Raw genomic sequence first — 19,015 nt, 5'->3', positions numbered from 1 at the left:
GGCTCAGAGCCTGGAGCCTGCTTCCGATTCTGTGTCTCCCTCTCTCTCTGCCCCTCCCCCATTCATGCTCTGTCTCTCTCTGTCCCCAAAATAAATAAACATTAAAAAAAAAAATTTAGAATAAGCAGACATTTTCCCCAAGTTCCACAAAATAGTTAAGTCTATAATATGTCCCCATAAGAGACATTACTAAATCGTGTCTTTAAAAAGAACGAAGAGAAACTGGTCATTGATGATAACTTTTTAAAGAAATAAATTCTTGAATTCAACAAATGATGACATATCCACCAGCATCTAAGAAAAGTTGGCTAGGACAAAGCCACATCCTGTTGTGTTGGCTCCAAGGCTCTGACCCAGGTTGCGAAGGCCACAGAGACCTCACGAAACTGAACCATGCCTGAGCTCTACTGGACTTTCTCAATGGTAGCAGCCAGTTCCCAAATATCCTTTCTGGTGTGGGTATTTAGAAATAGGCTGAGACTTCTGTACATCATAAAATCACATAGAAAACATAGGTACTGAGCCTGTGAAAAGGACATCCTTTCTCAGCAACCATTTGCAAAAGTTTCCAATGTGACTTTTAAAACATGGCCTTTCTGGAATACTACTTGGCTTAATCAGTGTCCTGCTACGGACTTATAAATCTCAAATAAGATTTATTGAACTCAAGACATTTATTTTTTAAAACTTACCTTCTATTCTGAACTTAGAAAGAACAGCTTAGAAGTGTGGTCAACCTAATAAGGAAGTCGTTAGCAACCTTTATACATTTTTCTGGAGTTTCCCAAGGCAACTTTTGAAAAACAGGCTCTCTTGAAAGCTTGGTAGATAATATGTGAAATTTTTCATTCCAAAATTTCATCGTGCAAATCCAAGTCCTGTGGCTAGCCCCTAAAAGAGTCACTTGTTGTTTAGCTTGTATAACAAGCCTTAGACGACAATGACTTCTTTTTCTTCTTCTTCTTCTTTTCTTTTTTACTTGAAGGTATATTTATAATTAAATATTTTCTTTAAACTCTTCCATTTCAAATCTGCATTTTCTTATCAGGTAGACTTCTAGGATGAGTTGTATCTTTTTCCTGCCTATTCACTCTTTTTAATCAGTTGGGTAGAGATTTTGGAGATGGCTGTCCTATTCATAGCAAAGACCATTGATTTCTTGCTGGCACCATATAGTTTGTCTCTGCTTGTCCCTTTCTACTTTCTTCTAGAGTAAAGAAAAGATTGAAAAACTGAAACTTCAGGCTGAATCCTTCTGCCAGCGTTTGGGGAAATACCGGATGCCTTTTGCCTGGGCTCCCATAAGCTTAACAAGTTTCTTCAATGTCTCCACCCTGGACAGGGAGGTAACCGATGTGGAGTCCATGGTTGGTAAGACTTTCAACTGCAGTGGGAAAGGGGGGTGTCCCAGGGTACTAACTCTGAGGTCAGCTGCTTATTAGTGGGGGCTTGGGGTGCAGTAAGGTATGAAGAATGGGAAGGAAGAGGAAGATAAATAGGATGAAACACCGTTGTGACTGACTTACAAATGCTTGAGCGGCCAGTGGTCCCCAAAGCAATTATCGTGAACATTTGTGGAGCTGAAATACACTCTTATAGTAAGATGTTTGGTTGGAATTTTCTGGATGCTCTGACACTTTAAAAAGTTAATTTTCCATAGCCACCTCCATTTCAAAGTAAAATTTTTGAATTAACAAAGTGTAGTAACTGTCTGCAGTGGGTTCAACAATGCCACCATGGTTGGCTCGTCAGCGTAAGAAAAGCCACACTCAGATAGGGCTTCTGAAAGCAAAACTCAGGTTTCTCAGTAAAATTTCCAGTCCCTTCAAGTTTGGTGGTGGTGTCTTTTTTTGTTTTGGGTTGGTTTTGCCACGTGCAGTGAAAGAGATGCCAAGAGAATATTTAGTGACTGTTCCAATTTTTTTTACCCTACTTCTTTTCATCACCTCACCCTTTGTCTGAGTCATTAATTTCCTGAACAGGTTGGGTATGGAAATGTTCAAGAGGGTTCAGAGTTTTCAGGTCAACCCACCCCACCTGTGGGGGAGTGTCTGTTGTCCTCAGTGTCTGTGTGTCCAGCAAATATTTAAGGCTGTGCACTTTTCTCCTGCATTCCTAAGCCCTGACATTTCTGAAATGCTGCCTGTAACGGGGGACTGGAGGAAAAGGCACTTTGTTATTGCTGCCGCTGTTCTGGATTATTGTTGCGTAACTGCCAGTCAGAACTGCTGGGTTATTTCTGATTTACCAATAGCAAACCTCACTTTAGTGAATCCTGACCTTCACACCACGGGGTGTGTGTGTGTGTGTGTGTGTGTGTGTGTGTGTGTGTGTGTTTAATGCCAACTTCTATGTAGATCCAGGTAGCCTTACCTGAAAAAATGATGCATAGACTTTAGAGGGCACTGTGAAGTAGGTGATTCAGGCATAGGGTTTGCTGAGTCCTCAATAATCTCCAGGTCAAGGATAAATTAACCTAACGTCAGAGGCTGCTTCCTAAGAAGTAATTGGGAGGTGCGGTGTATTATACCGGGGCAGTGTGGCGAATGCAGGCGGGCAGTGGAGGCACGAAGCGCCTCCCAGCATCACAGCAAGAATTAAGGGTACGAGAATATTCAAAGAGGGGGTGTGGCAACATTAGCGTTCCCAACAATTTGACCATTCACAACAGAACCCCTTAATTTTGCAGTACAGAAGCAACAAGATCCCCTTAAATCACAAACAGGGGTAACACATAACTAGGCAGAGTACTGGGGTCCGAGCCGAGGTGTGGGCGTGACTCAGGGTTCTACTCCCTGTTAGACGGGTCAGCCAGGGAGCCCAGCTCCACTGCCCGGGGCTCACAGGGAGTGCAGAAGAAAGCCCAGATTCAGAACGTACACGGGCCAACCCTAGCATGTTTCGGTCACAGTCCCAAATGCATTCAGGGGCATTCGCGTACATGGCTCTCCCAACGGAGGGCGAGTGTAAAAATAAAACAAAAGCAAACACTGTTGGCTCAATAACGCTCATCTGCAGTCCCAGCCCTGGCCGCAGTTTGGCCCTTGCAGGGAGGCCGACCTTGAGCTCCACGTGGGAGGGGACCGCGGCTGCTCGTGGCTTTTCCACTCAGGTCACAGGAGGACTAGGGACCCCAACCGGGGGACTGAGAAAAGTAAGGCCAGTGGAGGGAAATTTTCATTCAAAACAACGATGGTCACGTTCGGTGTTCTGGCATAGTGACTTTGAACATCTCTTTTATGTACATTGAGACTAAGGTAACGTTGTACGTCAACTACACTTCAATAATACCTTCTTGGGGTGCCTGAGTGACTCAGTCGGTTAAGCGTCCAACTCTGGCTCAGGTCATGATCTCATGGTTCATGAGTTCAAGCCCCGTGTCAGGCTCTATACTGACAGCTCAGAGCTTGGAGCCTGCTTCTGCTTCTGTGTCTCCCTCTCTCGCTGCCCCTCCCCTCCCCCTCCCCCGCATTCTCTCTCTCTCAAAAATAAATAAACATTAAAAAAATTTTTTTAATACATTCTTAAAAACCTATCTTTTACATGATAAAGTTAATGACTTCTGTGTATTCAAACAGAAAGGCATATGCTTTCGAATGATGATTGTTTTCCTTACAGGGAGAAGTTCCGTGGGGGAGCGGAGAACTTTGTCCCAATCTAGAAGGCTTTCTGAAAGAGCCCTCTCCTTGGAGGAAAATGGGGTCGGATCCAACTTCAAGGCCACCCCCTTGACCATTAACAGCTTTTTCAAGCAGGTATCTCTTCACGTGACAGTGTGTCTGGATTTCTCCCCGCAATGGCCTGGGTGTTGGAGCCTAAAGGGGGAGGTATATGTAATGATTAGGGGAGCATGTTAGTTAACCTCGTCAAACCTCAGTTTCGTTACCTGCGGAACAGGAAGGGCGGTGCTTGTTTCTTGGGGCAGTTGGGAGTGTTCGATGACACGAGGTGTGTAAAGCTCTTCACATGGTGACCGGGACACAGCAAGTGTTGGCTCATTTGATTGATGGAAGGATTCATTCCCACTAATGCAAACTCTCCTATTTGAATTCTCACGGTCAGTTCATCTATGAGGCTATGAAAACTCTCTGGTGGAAACATCCCTTTCCCCCTTGGTCTTGGGGTTTCCTGGCCCAGCTGTTGTCCCTCTCGCTCCTGTTCCATGCGCAGGCTTTCCACGTTTCTGCCATATTTATTTGCTCATAGAGGGGTGACCATTGCAGATAGTGCTTTTTATTAGCTCAATAGACATTGAGGTCATGTAAAAACCACAGGATCTCTTAGAGTAATCAACTTCATAGAGACAGAAAGTAGAACGACGGCTGCCAGATGCTGGAGGAGGAGAGGAATGGAGAGTTGTTGTTTAATAGACACAGAAACCTTCGGTTTTGGAAGATGAAGGAATTCTGGAGATTGGTTGCCCAACACCGTAAATGTACTAACGCTAATAACTGTCCACTAAAAAATGGTCAAGATGGTAAGGTTCATATTATGTGCATTTGTTTCTGTTTGGGATATCCCCCTTCCCATTGTATTGCTTTGGTTGGGGTGGGGGCCAGAGTATCTAACTGACATTTCTCATCTGTACCTGGGAATAAGACCCACCCGCCTACTTTCCCGAGCCTTTGGATTAGAGCTCTTGCCCTTGAATCCTTGAATCCTTAGCAGAATACCTGTCTCATGTAGGCACCCGGAGAGTAGTATCGACACTTAGTCTTCTTAATCAAGACACATGTGAAGAAAATGAGGATAGGAAGAAGATGGAAAGATGCTTTCTCTATCTTCAAATCTTTGGAGAAGGAAGGAACCTTACTCTGTATTGTTCCAGAGAATAAGGCACGCAGGAGTGGATTTAAGTTACTGGGAGAGAAACCTTTGGCCTGGATTTCTATTGGTCACACAGACTTCCTAAGAAGGTAGTAGAAGGATTGTTGAGAGGCTGGGAACAATAGGTCGGGAGTAGTAGAGAAAGAATTTTTTTTTCCCCTTGTAAAAGGTGTCTTTATTTTATTACACTCCTCTTTCATTCAGTCATCTAATTGCAGATTTATGATCAGTCTTTTGTTTCTTGTCCATGAAATGTCCCTAGAAGGAATTTTTTTAATGTTTATTTTTGAGAGAGAGAGAAAGAGAGAGAGAGGATGAGGGGGCAGGGAGGAGCAGAGAGAGAGGGAGACACAGAATCGGAAGCAGGCTCCATGCTCTGAGCTGGCAGCACAGAGCCCGATGCAGAGTTCGAACTCAGGAACCACGAGATCATGACCTGAGCTGAAGTCAGACGCTGAACGAACTAAGCCATCCAGGCGCCCCAGAAGCAAATGTTTAATTGTCTGTCTTAGCCTGTGACAGACCAAATGGACAAATCAATCTGCAGAATGGTATCATTTATCCAACACTACACCCAGAAGCACTCTTCTGAGCCCTTTTAATATTAAGTACACTCCTGTATTCCTCCCAAGTAATCCTTTGAGGTAGGATCTATTATTATCCCATTTTACCAACAAAGAAACAAGCCTAGAGAATGCAAAGTCAGGGTATAAAAGAACCAAATAAGGTAATTGATAAGGCATATCAAATTGAAGTGCTTAAATCTCTACCCTGATAACAATGAATGCACCTTCTTTTAAACTTTGCACAGAGCTTTATTTTATTTTATTTTATTTTATTTTATTTTATTTTATTATTTGTTTATTTTTTTCATGGTAAGTGCACTCCTTAATCCCCATCACCTACTTCACTCCTCCTCCCACCCCCCTCCCCTCTGGTAACCATCAGTTTGTTCTCTAGAGTTAAGAGTTTATGTCTTAGTTTTCCTCTCTCTTTTTTCCCCCTGTTTTCATTTGTTTCATTTCTTAAATTCCATGTGAATGAAATTGTGTGATATTTCTCTTTCTCTGACTGACTTTGCTTAGCATTATTCTCTCTGACTCCATCCATGTTGTTGCAAATGGCAAGATTTCATTCTGTTTCATGGCTGAGTAATATTCCATTGTATATATATATACCACATCTTCTTTATCCATTCATCTTTTGATCCACATCTTTTGATGTGCATTTCCCTGATGATGAGTGATGTTGAGCATCTTTTCATGTGTCTGTTGGCCATCTGGATGTCTTCTTCAGAGAAATGCCTGTTCATGTCTTCTGCCCATTTTTAAATTGGGTTAGTTGTTTCTTGGGTATTGAGTTGTGTCAGTTCTTTATATATTTTGGATACTAACCCTTTATCAGATATGTCATTTGGAAAGATCTTCTCCCATTCAGTGTAGCTTGCCTTATAGTTTTGTTGTTTGTTTCCTTCATTGTGCAGAAGCTTTTTATTTTAATATAGTCCTAAGAGTTTGCTTTTATTTCCATAGCCTCAAGATACATTATCTAGAAAAATGTTGCTATGGCCAGTGTCAGTGAAATTACTACCTGTGCTTTCTTCGGGGATTTTTATGGTTTCAAGTCTCACATTTAGGTCTTTAATTTTAGTTTGCTTTTGTGTATGGTGTAAGAAAGTGGCCTAGTTTCATTCTTTTGCATTTAGCTGTCCAGTTTTCCCAATACCATTTGTTGAAGGGACTCTTTCCCATTGTATATTCATTCCTCCTTTGTTGAAGATGTATTGACCATAGAATTATGGGTTTATTTCTGGGTTTTCTGGGTTTCTATTCTATTCCATTGCTATATGGGTCTGAGAAGGAATATTTCACAAGAGGTTGAACTAAATTATTTCAGCATTGGCTGCGATCCTAATTTCAATGAAAGTGTGTTAGAATAAAACTTAAAGATCAAAACCTTCCTGGAAATTGTTGGCCCCTACCCAGGAGCCCATGGTGCATTCTTGCTAACCCTAACTTCTCTTTTTGCAGGAGGGGGATCGCCTTAGTGATGAAGACTTATTCAAGTTTTTGGCTGACTACAAAAGATCTTCCTCCTTGCAGAGAAGAGTCAAGTCAATTCCAGGTATGGATGGCTTGTCTTTTCCTCTCTAGCTTTGCCAAAGCCACTTATGAGTAGACACATTACTTGTCTGATGCTACAGTTTATAAAATAATGTTTGCTAAATGAGATGTGGGATTTTGCCATAGGAGTTCAGAGTCTGACTTGGTCTGCTTTCTTTGAAAATCTGTGTCTATTTCTATTTCTGTTTCTACTTCTCTTTCTATTTCTATTTTTACTTCTATTTCAGGAACATCATGCTCTAGATCTGGTGTCTCGGATAATCAGATAATTGAACAGAGGAGCCTCTTTATCAAATAAAATATTGTACGGAACTTGTAGTTTAAAAAGAAAAGTGAAAGTGAGCTGCCTTGGTAGAAGATGAGAGCATCTTCCTTATTAGCAATTTGATAGTTCCTGAGGCACTTCTGCAGCACCCTGGGGTACCAGGGAACCCAGTTTGAAAACCTCCAGTAGTCATGTGTGTGTGTGCTATTATAGTGTGGTAGCTTTGAAAGGAAGTTTAAAGATCCATTTCTACTCCTTGTACAATTTCTTGGTTTTTAATTTCTAGAAACTGAATCTCAAAAGTGGTCATCGCATGATCTTTCTCCAACTATCAGAAATTAGCTGAGAATTCCAAAATTCTTACACTCCCACAACTTATCCCTTTTTTTTTTTTCATAAAAGAAATATAGTATAACGGTCTTTCTTGACTCCCGTGGAACATGACAGCGTCTTGACTGAAACAGTTCTGTTTTCCCTCTGTAGGCTTGCTCAGACTGGAAATTTCTCCAGCTCCAGAGGTCATCAACTGCTGTCTGACTCCTGAAATGCTGCCAGTGAAACCTTTTCCTGAAAACCGGACGCGTCCCCACAAAGAGATTTTGGAATTTCCAATCCGGGAAGTCTATGTCCCCCATACTGTGTACAGGTAAGAAACTAAGGCTCGTGGAAAACCTTGGAACCCACATGTAGAGTTTTGTTTGGAGAATGCGCTCGTTATCCTTCAACTGATCTTCTCAACTTCCTTAAGTTTGGGGGAAAATGAAATAGGATGCTTACATAACTACGGATAATTGTTAGATCAGTTTCTAAAAATGGGTTATCTAATTTTACTTAACAACGTGTTACATCATAGTTGGAATTTGCGATTACAGTGGACATATTCCTTCCTGAAAGGAAATAATCCTGCTAGTCATTACCTTGGTATTTTATACATACAGAAGAACATATTAGGGAGACCAGTGTGACCAAAAATGTTCTCATTGTCTGAAAGAAAGCTTTTTAGCTCAGACCAGCTCTGTCCAGTAACATTTATAGCAGTGATAGAAATCTTCATTACGTGTGCTCCCCAATACAATAGCCACTAACCACATGTGGCTGTTCAGCATTTGAATTGGGGTGCGTGCAATGGAAGAATTGAAATTTTGATTTTATTTAACTTTATTAATTTCACTTTAAGTTCAAATGGTTGCACGTGGCTGATGGCTACCATATTGGACGTCACGGAACTAGACGGTAAAAACCTAACAAGTTAGGCTGCCTCGGTTTCTTAGAGTGGCTTCTCGGGGGGCTGGGGTGGGGAAGCTTGTCAACACACATCTTCCAAAGCCATTGCTGCTCATATATATTATTTTTTATCTTGAGAAAAAAACTTAAATGCAGGGAAAAATGTTAGAACAGGTGCCTTTCCTCTACCGTCTAGAAATGACTTTTGTTGTTTCTTGTATTTTATATACATACACATGTACATTCTTACTGGTTATATTGAAGCCTCCTTTATCCCCAGCCTCAAGTCCCAGACTTCTACCTTGCCTCCCAAATGCCGCTGTTAACCATGAACTTGGATGGGTTCTTTCCTCTATTTTCTCTGGTTTGAGACACACACCCATATACATACATGTACCTGTGAACCCTGAATGATATTATTCTTGTAATCATTTTAAATGTACCTAAATAGCTTTATACTCTATGTTACCCTATACTTTCATACAGCAGTATGAGTTTTCTTCTCTATTATTGTGGATTCATGAATTTTATTGATGTGGTGGGTTGCACTCCATTACAATCATTATCCTGTATAGTTACTCAGTTTGTCACACATATCACCAAGGGGAAGTCCTTAACAGCTTGTGTTTTAGAAATATTAATATAGATTCATATAGCATTTATTTTTTAACGTCTATTGATTTTGAGAGAGTGTGCATGCACCTGCATGAGTGGGGAAGGGGCAGAGAGAGAATTAGAGACAGAATCCCAAGCAGGTTTTATATTGTCAGTGCAGAGCCCCATGTGGGGCTCGATCCCATGAACTGCGAGATCATGACCTGAGCTGAAATCAGGAATCAGAAGCTTAACCGACTGAGCCACCCAGGTGCCCCTATGTAGCATTTAGTCATTCTTTTTAACTGCTGTATAGTATTCCTTTGTGTGAAGATGCCATATTTTACTTATCCATTTCCTGTTTTTCTATTAATAGATATTTCTGGGGTTTTATTTTCCAATTTGGGGCTCTTACAAACCCTACGCAAGGTGAGAATTTTTGCGTTTGTCTCTCTGTGCACATGTGTGAAAGTGTCCCTAAGCAACGTCCCTTAAAGTGAAATAACTGGGTCACCAGTGATACACATTTTCAGCTTTTCTCATACTGCCCCTTGTTTCTAAAACTGTACCAGCGTGCAATCCTTCCAGCAGGACAAGTGAGCTGATTCCCCAGACCCTCATGCGTATTTGCCAGTATGACGTGTGTGTATGTGGGACTGAAACGCAAAGAATTTCAAAACTCACCCAATTCCCACCCCCACCCTCACATTTCTAGATGTGCAGAGAAGGTGAGTGATTCATTGAGGCCGAAAATTACAGAAAGGAATATAAACAAGCATCCGGTCAGTTTGAAATGAGTCTCTTCATGGGGTGCCTAGTGGCTTAGTCGGTTAAGCATCCGACTTCAGCTCAGGTCATGATCTCATGGTTCGTGAGTTCGAGCCCCGCATCAGGCTCTGTGCTGACAGCTCAGAGCCTGGAGCCTGCCTCCAATTCTGTGTCTCCCCCTCTCTCTGCCCCTCCCCTGCTCACACTCTGTCTCTCAAAAATGAATAAACATGAAAAAAAAAAATGAGCCTCTTCCTTTCAGTACCAGTAAAGTCCACGCGGTCATTTCTCTATCTCATCCTTTCTAAAGCAGCTCTCCGTGGTCTTTTCTCATTCCCTACATACAAACCCAGCCCCAGTCCCTCTCTTTAGATAAGTGTTTCTGGGATAGTGGTTTCAGCTCCCCACTCCCTAGGGGGAGATGAAGGCATGAAAATGTTTGCTTGTGGAGACTGTGTTTGTATCTTTTTAGAAACTTTATCCTACCTTTGGAAAAGGAAATACTTGTGGCGGAATAAACTTGCATCAAATGAATTCTTAGTCAGCTTGTCCTCAGCACTTAATCACCCAGGGGAGGCATTTACAACTCTTTCTACTCCTTGCTGCAAACATAATGCCTTAATGACATCACAGCGGGACTCAGAATGCATTAGTGCACCTGATGATTCAAGGGATGGAGGGGTACAAACCAGGACAAGTCCGGACAGATTTCTCTGAACCCGACTTGGCATCAGGAGAAACGGACCCGCAGGTGCCCAGTGAAGGCGCGCCAAGGCCAGCCCATTAGAAACCAGGTCTCTCGTTTTCCTTCAACACCTTCTCTTGGCTCCTAGGCTGCCATACTTTCTAGCTTGTCTAAGGAAGGAGCGTTACAGTGAACTTGGCTCAGAACCTCTTAGTGGGGAAACATCAAGGAATTTGAAGAGCTTCTTGTCCAAATCTTTAGAGTGGTTTCAGTTAGGTTGGTCTTAGCAGCAACCCAGCCCTGGACGAATCTTCTCCCTTCCTGTATCTCCCTCCCATTTCACAAAATAGAAATGGAAGCCTCGGGTTAGGTCTCAACTGCGGGTCAGATCAGTGAGCGGACTGTTGGCCTTTGCTGACCCACTCTTCTCATTTCTGTCCAAATCCGCACCCCCCCACCCCACCCCCGCCTTTTGTTCCGTCTCATCTCCTTATACCTCAGGAAACTCACAACTTTGTGGCTTTTCTATCCCCTTCCCCTCTGGTCAAAGTGTCCCTAAGCAAGGATCTCTAAACCTGTTTACAGTATGGGATCAACAGTGGGTTTGTCCTAAAGCCTTATCTCTCCTGAGAGTCTTATCATGTAACAGGGACAGCAGTTTATCTTTCTTTTTGAAAAGTTTTCCTTTGACTTAGTGGGATTCTGGATACCATCCTAAGGGTTTGGCATTGGGGAACTCGCCCTGTTGACATTGCTGTTTCCAGGTCTCTGATCCTGGTCACGGCTGCATCCATCTACCAAAATCAAACAAATGAAGATTAAAATTTCCAGAGCCGGTAAATTCAGGCATAATGCTTTGTTTTACGGAGGGTTGACCTCATGAATTTGAAATAATGGCTTCGCTTGTCAAAGTTCGATCTACCTGGAACTTGGGGAGAGTGCGTCTTGTGGGTCAGGCAGGGAATGCCCGAAGGTATCACATCCAGCATTTGAATTTCAAATTTGTGTAATTTTCACCTAAACTGCAGAGCTCCCTTGGCGGAGGGAACTATTACGTGGATCTAATGACAGATGGAAATTTCCTGGCCTTGAATGCGAGTGGTGGCCGGAGTCACACATATTACAGGACTGTAATACGGGTGAGGCTTCTAGTGAACACCGTGTGAGTAGAACTCAGTAGAACTTCTTTTTTTACCTGTCTTAAAGGCGCATCTGCCATGGAGCCTCAAACAGAATCGGTTTAGGATAGGCTGAAACTGACTTCCTGTCCTCAGTCCCCGCCCCCATCCTTCCTACCCCGTCGTTCAGGGTCACCACCTCGTCTGTTCTCTGTGGATGCCACCGTGGTGCCTCTGCCTTATTCAGATTGATTTCAGGAGGAATCTGCATGAACTGTAGGAACACTACCCTGGGCTCCAGCAATATCCCCCTGAGCCAAAGCGGGTCGGTGACGTGTAAAATAAACATTCTAAGGGAGGAGGTGAACTTGGAGCCAGAAGTTATTCCCAGGAGCGGCCGGTGTCTTCCAGACCAGGGGCCTTGGCCCCCTGCGGGCCCCGTGCTCAGGTACAGGCGTGGAGGCTTGTCCCGCAAGCCTCGTTCCCTGCCACAGACCCAGGCCGGGCCCTTTGCAGAGTCGCCAGCAGGACAGTGATGATTGTGAAGAACATCGGGGAAAATGAGGTTGGTAAACAGGATTATCCAAATCTGAGTTTGGCACCCCTTTCTCCACGGCCAGATGAAGAGAGCACCAGTTGTTAGGCCAGAAACATGTTTGAGCCCACTCCTGGCTCATTTCCCAGGGACGCCCAGCAGCTGGTAACGGGGACACCAGCTGCTGCCTTCCGGTGGGGGCACGGGGGGGGGGGCGGGGAGCAGGGCTGTCGCCAAGGCCCAGCGCAACCTTTCAGGACGTCTCCTTCTGCAGCCGCCATGGGGGTGTGTGCGGAGATCACAGGTGCTGAGGTTGTAATGAGCTTGTTAATCTCCTCGCCGTCCCTTTAGCTGGTGATTATATCAGAGAAAGCCACATAAAGTGCGTTTTCATCTCTTAGCCCAGCCCCCAGAAGCCTCTGAGGTCTTTTCATCCAATTAGCTGACTTGCAGCGGAGGACCGTGCTTGCCGAGAACAAGTGTATCAGTTAGAACATGATTTCTTTGATGGATAATGAGCTGTTTGCAGGCCTCCTCCTATTTAGCTGAATGTTCTCAGACCGGCCGTCTGCATTCCCAAGGTTCGCCTGATGTCTGGTTGAACAGGGAGGTGCCTCCCATATCACAGGGAGGGGGTCTGAAAACGACTGGCAGACCTGTGATGCACAGAGATACAAAGAAGGGCGTAGGAGAAATGTGGGAGCGGATCCTGCATGGGTGTCTGGAAGGTAAAATGCAGCGAATACGATTTATAAGGAAAGGAATGAACCAGAAGTAATTCTGGATGAGGTGGTCAGGAAGGAGCTGGGCCATGGTGAGTGGACGGTGTCCTTGAGAGAGACTTTTATTTGGTCCAGGGAAGGGGACTCCCAATCTGAGCTCAGCCGGCCGTACGTCCGCACTGGACGTTTTCAGCACTGTGTCTTGAGGCTGGGGGTGTCTCAGGGTCCACTGCGGGGAATTATTCTATGCGCTACCAAAGCAAGCACAGCGGGAAATTAATAACACAGTACCGGGGGCGCCTGGGTGGTTCGGTGGGTTAAGCGTCCGACTTCAGCTCAGGTCATGATCTCGTGGCTCATGAGTTCGAGCCCCACGTCGGGCTCTGTGCTGACAGCTCGGAGCCTGGAGCCTGCTTCGGATTCTGTGTCTCCCTGTCTCTCTGCTCCTACCTTACTCACACTCTGTCTCTCTCAAAAATAAATATTTAAAAATTAAAAAAAAAAAGTGCAAATGCCCAGCCCCCACTGGGAGACCCCCCCCCCCCCCCGGAGAGATGGGCAACTCCATCCACCTGACTTGGGAAGCAATCCCAACATACCCTGGGGTATCAGGTGAGGTGAATTTGGCAAAGAGAAAGTCCTGGTTTATCAAGACGCTGCAACACAGCGGGAAACCTCTCCACATGGGGACAGTATTTTTACAGCATAGCCCAGATGCTGCCAGCACTCCAGCATTCCTGCTAATTAATAATTGGTGGTTTCTGATGTGATTGGCCCTGGTGTAAGTCACTATCAAACAATACCTTCCTTAAATAACTGTCGAAATGACAACTCCCCATTCTTGTTTCTTGAGTCGTTTGAGTTTTACTTATTTTGGAACACGTAGCCTATTCTAATGGTTCACAATTACTAAAGTACAAAAATGCAGAGTGAAAATTCTCTCACACTCCTAACTTCTAGCCATCCAATTGCCTGCCTTTGGGACACCCTTTTAAAGACGTGCGTGTGTGTGTGTGTTTATATCTGTTTTTATTCTTTTATGTACTCTATCAATATTGAGTACCTACAGTGTGCCAGGCCCTTTTCTAAACACTGGAGAAATACTGGTGAACAAAATAGATGAAAATCGTGTAAATTCCACCGTTCAGTCCTGTTTTGGGCCCATGGAAACGACCATTGTTATTAGTATGCATCCTTCTGGAGAGAAACAGTATCTGTACGAGCCAATATAGCCCTGGTGTTTTTCCCTTCACAAGGGCAAGTATAGCAAAATCTTCACCCCGTTCTGTACCTCGATTTCTCATTGAATACCGTATTGGGGAGAGCACTGCTGTGTGAAAACAGAACTGCCTCTTTTTTTTTTTTTTTTTACAGCTGCACTGAGTCTCTTTCAGATGGATCATGATTTATTTAGCCCATGATCCTGAGCATCTAAGATGTTGCCAATCTTTTGTAACAAATGATGTTACAGTGAAAACAAACCTTCTATAACTTTTCACACCTGTGCAAGCCTGTTTGTTGGCTAAATTCCTGCTTGTCACCCTTTCAAGGGATCTTTAAAGAACTCTAGCAGAGTTCTTTAGCCTGAAAACCCAGTCCTGGGTTTTTACTAGTCTTAGCAAGCAGTTGCTTGTGGAATATGGGGTTTATTATAAACTAGCATTTCATTTGGAACAATAGTGCCACACAGACAAAAAGCAAAGAGAATTCCTGGCGCCTGAATTGTCCAGATACTTAAGTGCCCGCGCTTGACTTTGCTGTGGCAAGTTGGTCTGAAGAGTAAATTGGGAACACAGTCTCACCTTCCCGATGCCTTGCTCCAAAACTCGGGTGTCCTCCTCCTTTTTGGAATGAAAATCAGGAGGGAGCCAGTTAGCTAAGATGGCTTACCAAGTGCAAGTTTTGCAAAGCCAGCCTGCCACCACAATATTCAGCCACTTGAGGGCACAATTTGCTCACTTTCTAGGTGTAGACACACCTAGTTATCTTTTCCATTTCAAAGCAGATGGAGTCTTGATTTATTAAAGGAAAACACACCTTTTTTTTTTTTTTTTTTTCCTCTTGAAGCACAGGACCAAGAAAAACTGGAAAGTATCCCCATGTCCCGGAAGATGGCTATTGTCATTTTTTGCAGAGACAAGTATTCTAACCTGTCAACATCTGCCTTCTTTGCTTCGTCATGACCTTAGAAATCTGGCACGTTTCGAATCACTATGTTGTGCATCTAAAACTTAGGTAACATCATGTGTCCCCTCCACTCAGAAAAAATTCTTTTAAAGAAAGGACGTGAGTGAGACAGTAATGAACTAGTGTCACAGAGGGTTCTGTGTTCGGAAATGTCACTGATGCCACATGTCACAGCCCCACATTTGTCCCTGGTTTATACTCATTCCTTTTGTGTCCACTAAGTGTTAGTATGAGCGTCCTACTGAAGGATCCCATTCTGTGCACTGAACGATGGTGAAAGTCATTTTTCCTTTGGATTCTTCATACAGCGCTCGGCAGACAGGCTGGTGCAGCGTCCTGTTCGGACACAGACGGGCAGCGTAAGGTGGATGGGGCAGAAGCATCAGGGAAATGGTAACGAAAGTGAGACCCATCTGGGCCCACATTTGATGATGATGATGATGGTGATGTTGAGCAGTCAGCCCAGATTAGAAGGAGCCTCCTAAAATTCGAAAAGCCTGGTTTCTTTGATTTCTAGACTCTTGTTATTTCTTTTATTATTATTTTCACATGCGTTCTTTGAAGTGGCTTGTCCTCTGATGACATACCCTTCAGAGAATTGTTCCCTCTTACTTCCTGCATCATGCAGGGGGACCGTGCAGGGGGAAACATCTTCCCTCCTCTGTAGCTTTTTCACCCTCAGTTCTGACTTTGTTGCGTACTTGATACATACATGATCTAAAGGTACAGGCTCATCCACTCTCCGCCAGCCGTGTTTGGCCATCTCTAAAGCAGAGTTATTTAAAAAAAATTATATATGTTTATTTATTTTTGAGAGAGAGAGACAGAGCACGAGTGGGGGAGGGGCAGAGAGAGAGGGAGACCCAGAATCTGAAGCAGGCTCCGGGCTCCGAGCTGTCAGCACAGAGCCTGACGCGGGGCTCGAACTCAAAGACTCTGAGATCATGACCTGAGCCGAAGGCAGACGCTTAACCTGATTGAGCCACCCAGGGACCCCTAAAGCAGAGGTATTTTAACAGCCCTCCATAATAATGGAGTCCTGTGCTTTCTGGGCCTCAGACCTCACCCTTGGCCTTTCTCAGCAGAAGTCACAATGCCCTGAGGCCAAATATTAGACGCTCTGTTAGGGTCTTCCCAGGGGACAACGTGGGTACCGGTTGGCACAAGGCTGGCTAGCCCCATAACACAAAGTGAAATATATTTTATTTCAAATTTTACTGATTTAGATTCAGCTATTTACTGATAGGTAAGCAGGGATGGACTGAGTGTTCCAGTGTAATGTAATTTTTGAAAATTATACCGTCGGATTTCATGGATATTTACCACTGAAAAAATGAATTTCACGTACCCACCAACCTAAATACCAAAAAGGTTATAAAACCAAAAATGTGCCCGTTCCACCTCATCTGTTTTATGTTCTTTGTTTGACAACCTTCAGGAGGTAAACTGGGATCCGTGCAGCTGTGTAGAAAGAGCCATCTTCTAGCTCACTAAAGATGACAGTCGAGGAATTCAACTTCCTGGCTCATCTGAGTGGTTGTAAAGAGATTTCCATGCCTCGGGCTAAAAATTAGACATTCAGCAATAAGAACATCTCAAAGCTGACGCCTCAGTTTTTCCTAGAGTTTCTTTTTTGTTTTTAATTAACTTATTTATTTTGAGGGGCGAGGGGCAGAGAGATAGGGACAGGTAATCCCAAGAAGGCTCTACGGAGACAGATCCCAGGAACCATGAGATCGTGACTTGAGCTGAAAGGAAGAGCCAGTGGCTTAACCTGCTGAGCCGCCCAGGTGCCCGAGCTTCAGGTTTTAAAACCTTCACACCTGTGCTTCCTTTTGGCCCTGGCCACTTTTTTTTTTTAATTTTTTTTTTAACGTTTATTTATTTTTGAGACAGGGAGAGACAGAGCATGAACGAGGGAGGGTCAGAGAGAGAGGGAGACACAGAATCGGAAACAGGCTCCAGGCTCTGAGCCGTCAGCACAGAGCCTGACGCGGGGCTCGAACTCACGGACCGCGAGATCATGACCCGAGCCGAAGTCGGACGCTTAACCGACTGAGCCACCTAGGCACCCCTGGCCACTTTCTTCTTGAGGGTGACATGGGTGGTGTTTTTTCTCTCATCAGGGTCCCAAGACCAGCGCAACAGCCTTTATGAGATCCCTTCTTGGGTCCAAAGACAGGAAGCAGACCAGTTTCTTCATCCTGTGGCTAGATTTACGTCACTGCCATGTCGGGCTGCCAGTTCACACCCCCTAGGGACACACGCACGCGCGCACACACACTCTATACTCCATTTCACCTTTGAGAAAATTGAGAAAGAGACAAACCCAGAAACCTTGGCTCCTCCCACGCTCGGAGTTCTGTTCTCTCTTGTCCTCATGCATCACCAGCCTTTACATATCCCGGTTGCAAAACTTTTTACTTCACCATCGTTGAGCCGCATGCTGCCAAAGGACACATCACCCAGGACACTTGGGTGCTGCTGTAATTCTCCCGTAACATCAGTGAGATGTTCCTAGTGAGGAGAGGAAGAGGGAAGGGAGGTGATCCGTTCTCCTGGGATGGACTTTCTCCCTCTGTCCTCACCAGCCAACCCACGCGTGGCGGAGTGGACTGACTGATGGCTGCTTTTGCTTTTGTAAGGAACAGACATCAAATTAGTGGTCTGTCCTGGCTTTGTGAAAAAGCAAACCGAGAACACTTAGGCTCCCCAGGCCCCCTTCCAGCCAATATTTTGACACCAGTAAAACTTCGTTGAGACCAAACCTGAGGAGCAACTTTAATGGGGACAAGTGGGAGGAAGTGTCTTTACCAAACAGGACCATTCAGCCTGGAGGGAGGCTTCTGTGGTGCCAAGGAAAAGTACCCATGATCACAGTCAAGAGACTCTCGGTTTCCTCATCTGTGAAATGGGATACCTCTGGGATACTTGGGGAGATGAATAGAGACTTTGCGCATGAACGTGCTTTGGGAAACGTAAACCGCCCTACAATACGCCTCTTAATTGTTTTACTTGTGTTAAGTGTTTGCGTTTAACCTGATCGTAAACTCCTTGAGGGTAGTACGATGCTCCCTGATTCAGGACCTAACGCTGTTTATGCAAGTGGTGGAACCCGCTTGCTCCCTAAATGCTCTTGGTACTGGCATGTGGGAGGGGTAGAGGCAGATTGGTTTTTAGCTGATTCGCCGGTATTTTGCTCTGGTTGGTGGCATCTGGGAGCCAGCTGCGTCCCTCATGTCTCTAGCGCCCCGATTATCTCCTCTGCAAGGCACTGGTACAGCCAGGGTGACTTCCCCAGCTTGCCTTGTGTGGTCTGTCTCTGAGATTCAACTCCAGGCAGGTGCCTGGGGAAGGCATGACTCTCATGGGAAGGTGTTTTGATGTGATCTCGTCATTGGGGTTTGGATTGGACCTACCACTTGGATTGGAAGACATCAGTCTTCCCATAGTCTTGTCTCAGAAGGTTAGCCCTCGTCTTGTGAAGGTCAGGAGAGGAGACAGTTGATGACTAACTTTGATACTATTATGGCTGGAAAAGAGGCCCTATTTCTCTTGTGCCCCTGGAGGGGCTCCTTTCTCACCAATCATCGAAAATGGAAGATCGTCTGCAGTTCTTTTAAATGCCGCGAAGCTGGCATTGAAACCGCCCATTGGTAACTCACGTAAAATGTTTTGGTATTCCCATTGTTTTCTTCACGGTTTTTCTTCCCTGGTCCTGGAATTCAGGCCAGGCCGTATTTGACAAGTTAGATTCTGTGTGGATGACGTAGCAGACTCTGAGTTTTTAGGATTTACTCAGCAGGCAGAGCCACGTTCAGCGAATGGCATTGACAGAGTGGAATAGAGGGGGGGGCTTGTGAAGGGTGGAAAGTTTCCCTCGTGATGTCCAAGGTCTGTTGACGCATCAGGACAGGATGGTGGGCACGCTGTCTGGTAAAGATATTCCAACCAAAGTTCCTGGCCA

The 19,015-nt window shown here is 44.6% G+C and overlaps 1 protein-coding gene across 6 annotated transcripts in view; it reads left to right on the top strand.

Annotated features, from left to right (window-relative positions):
• DOCK8 (dedicator of cytokinesis 8) overlaps nt 1–19,015 on the top strand; it is a 232,989-nt gene that overhangs the window by 100,617 nt on the left and 113,357 nt on the right. For all 6 annotated transcript variants that reach the window (XR_006966110.1, XM_047101620.1, XM_047101599.1 and 3 more), the window contains 4 exons: nt 1,212–1,371; nt 3,619–3,755; nt 6,858–6,951; nt 7,699–7,861. Coding sequence is in view for 5 of the 6 variants with exons in the window: in XM_047101620.1 (XP_046957576.1) it covers nt 1,212–1,371; nt 3,619–3,755; nt 6,858–6,951; nt 7,699–7,861 (554 nt within the window). In the remaining variant the exon portion in view is untranslated. The remainder of the gene's footprint in view (nt 1–1,211; nt 1,372–3,618; nt 3,756–6,857; nt 6,952–7,698; nt 7,862–19,015) is intronic.

This window comes from Lynx rufus, unplaced genomic scaffold (genome assembly GCF_022079265.1).
Source record: "Lynx rufus isolate CCGP_SWC_20201006 ecotype Redwood Valley unplaced genomic scaffold, mLynRuf1.p SCAF_10, whole genome shotgun sequence".
Classification (NCBI taxonomy): domain Eukaryota; kingdom Metazoa; phylum Chordata; class Mammalia; order Carnivora; family Felidae; genus Lynx; species Lynx rufus.
The sequence above is the reverse complement of the archived record's forward strand: the minus strand, read 5'-3'. Positions and strand labels throughout refer to the sequence as shown.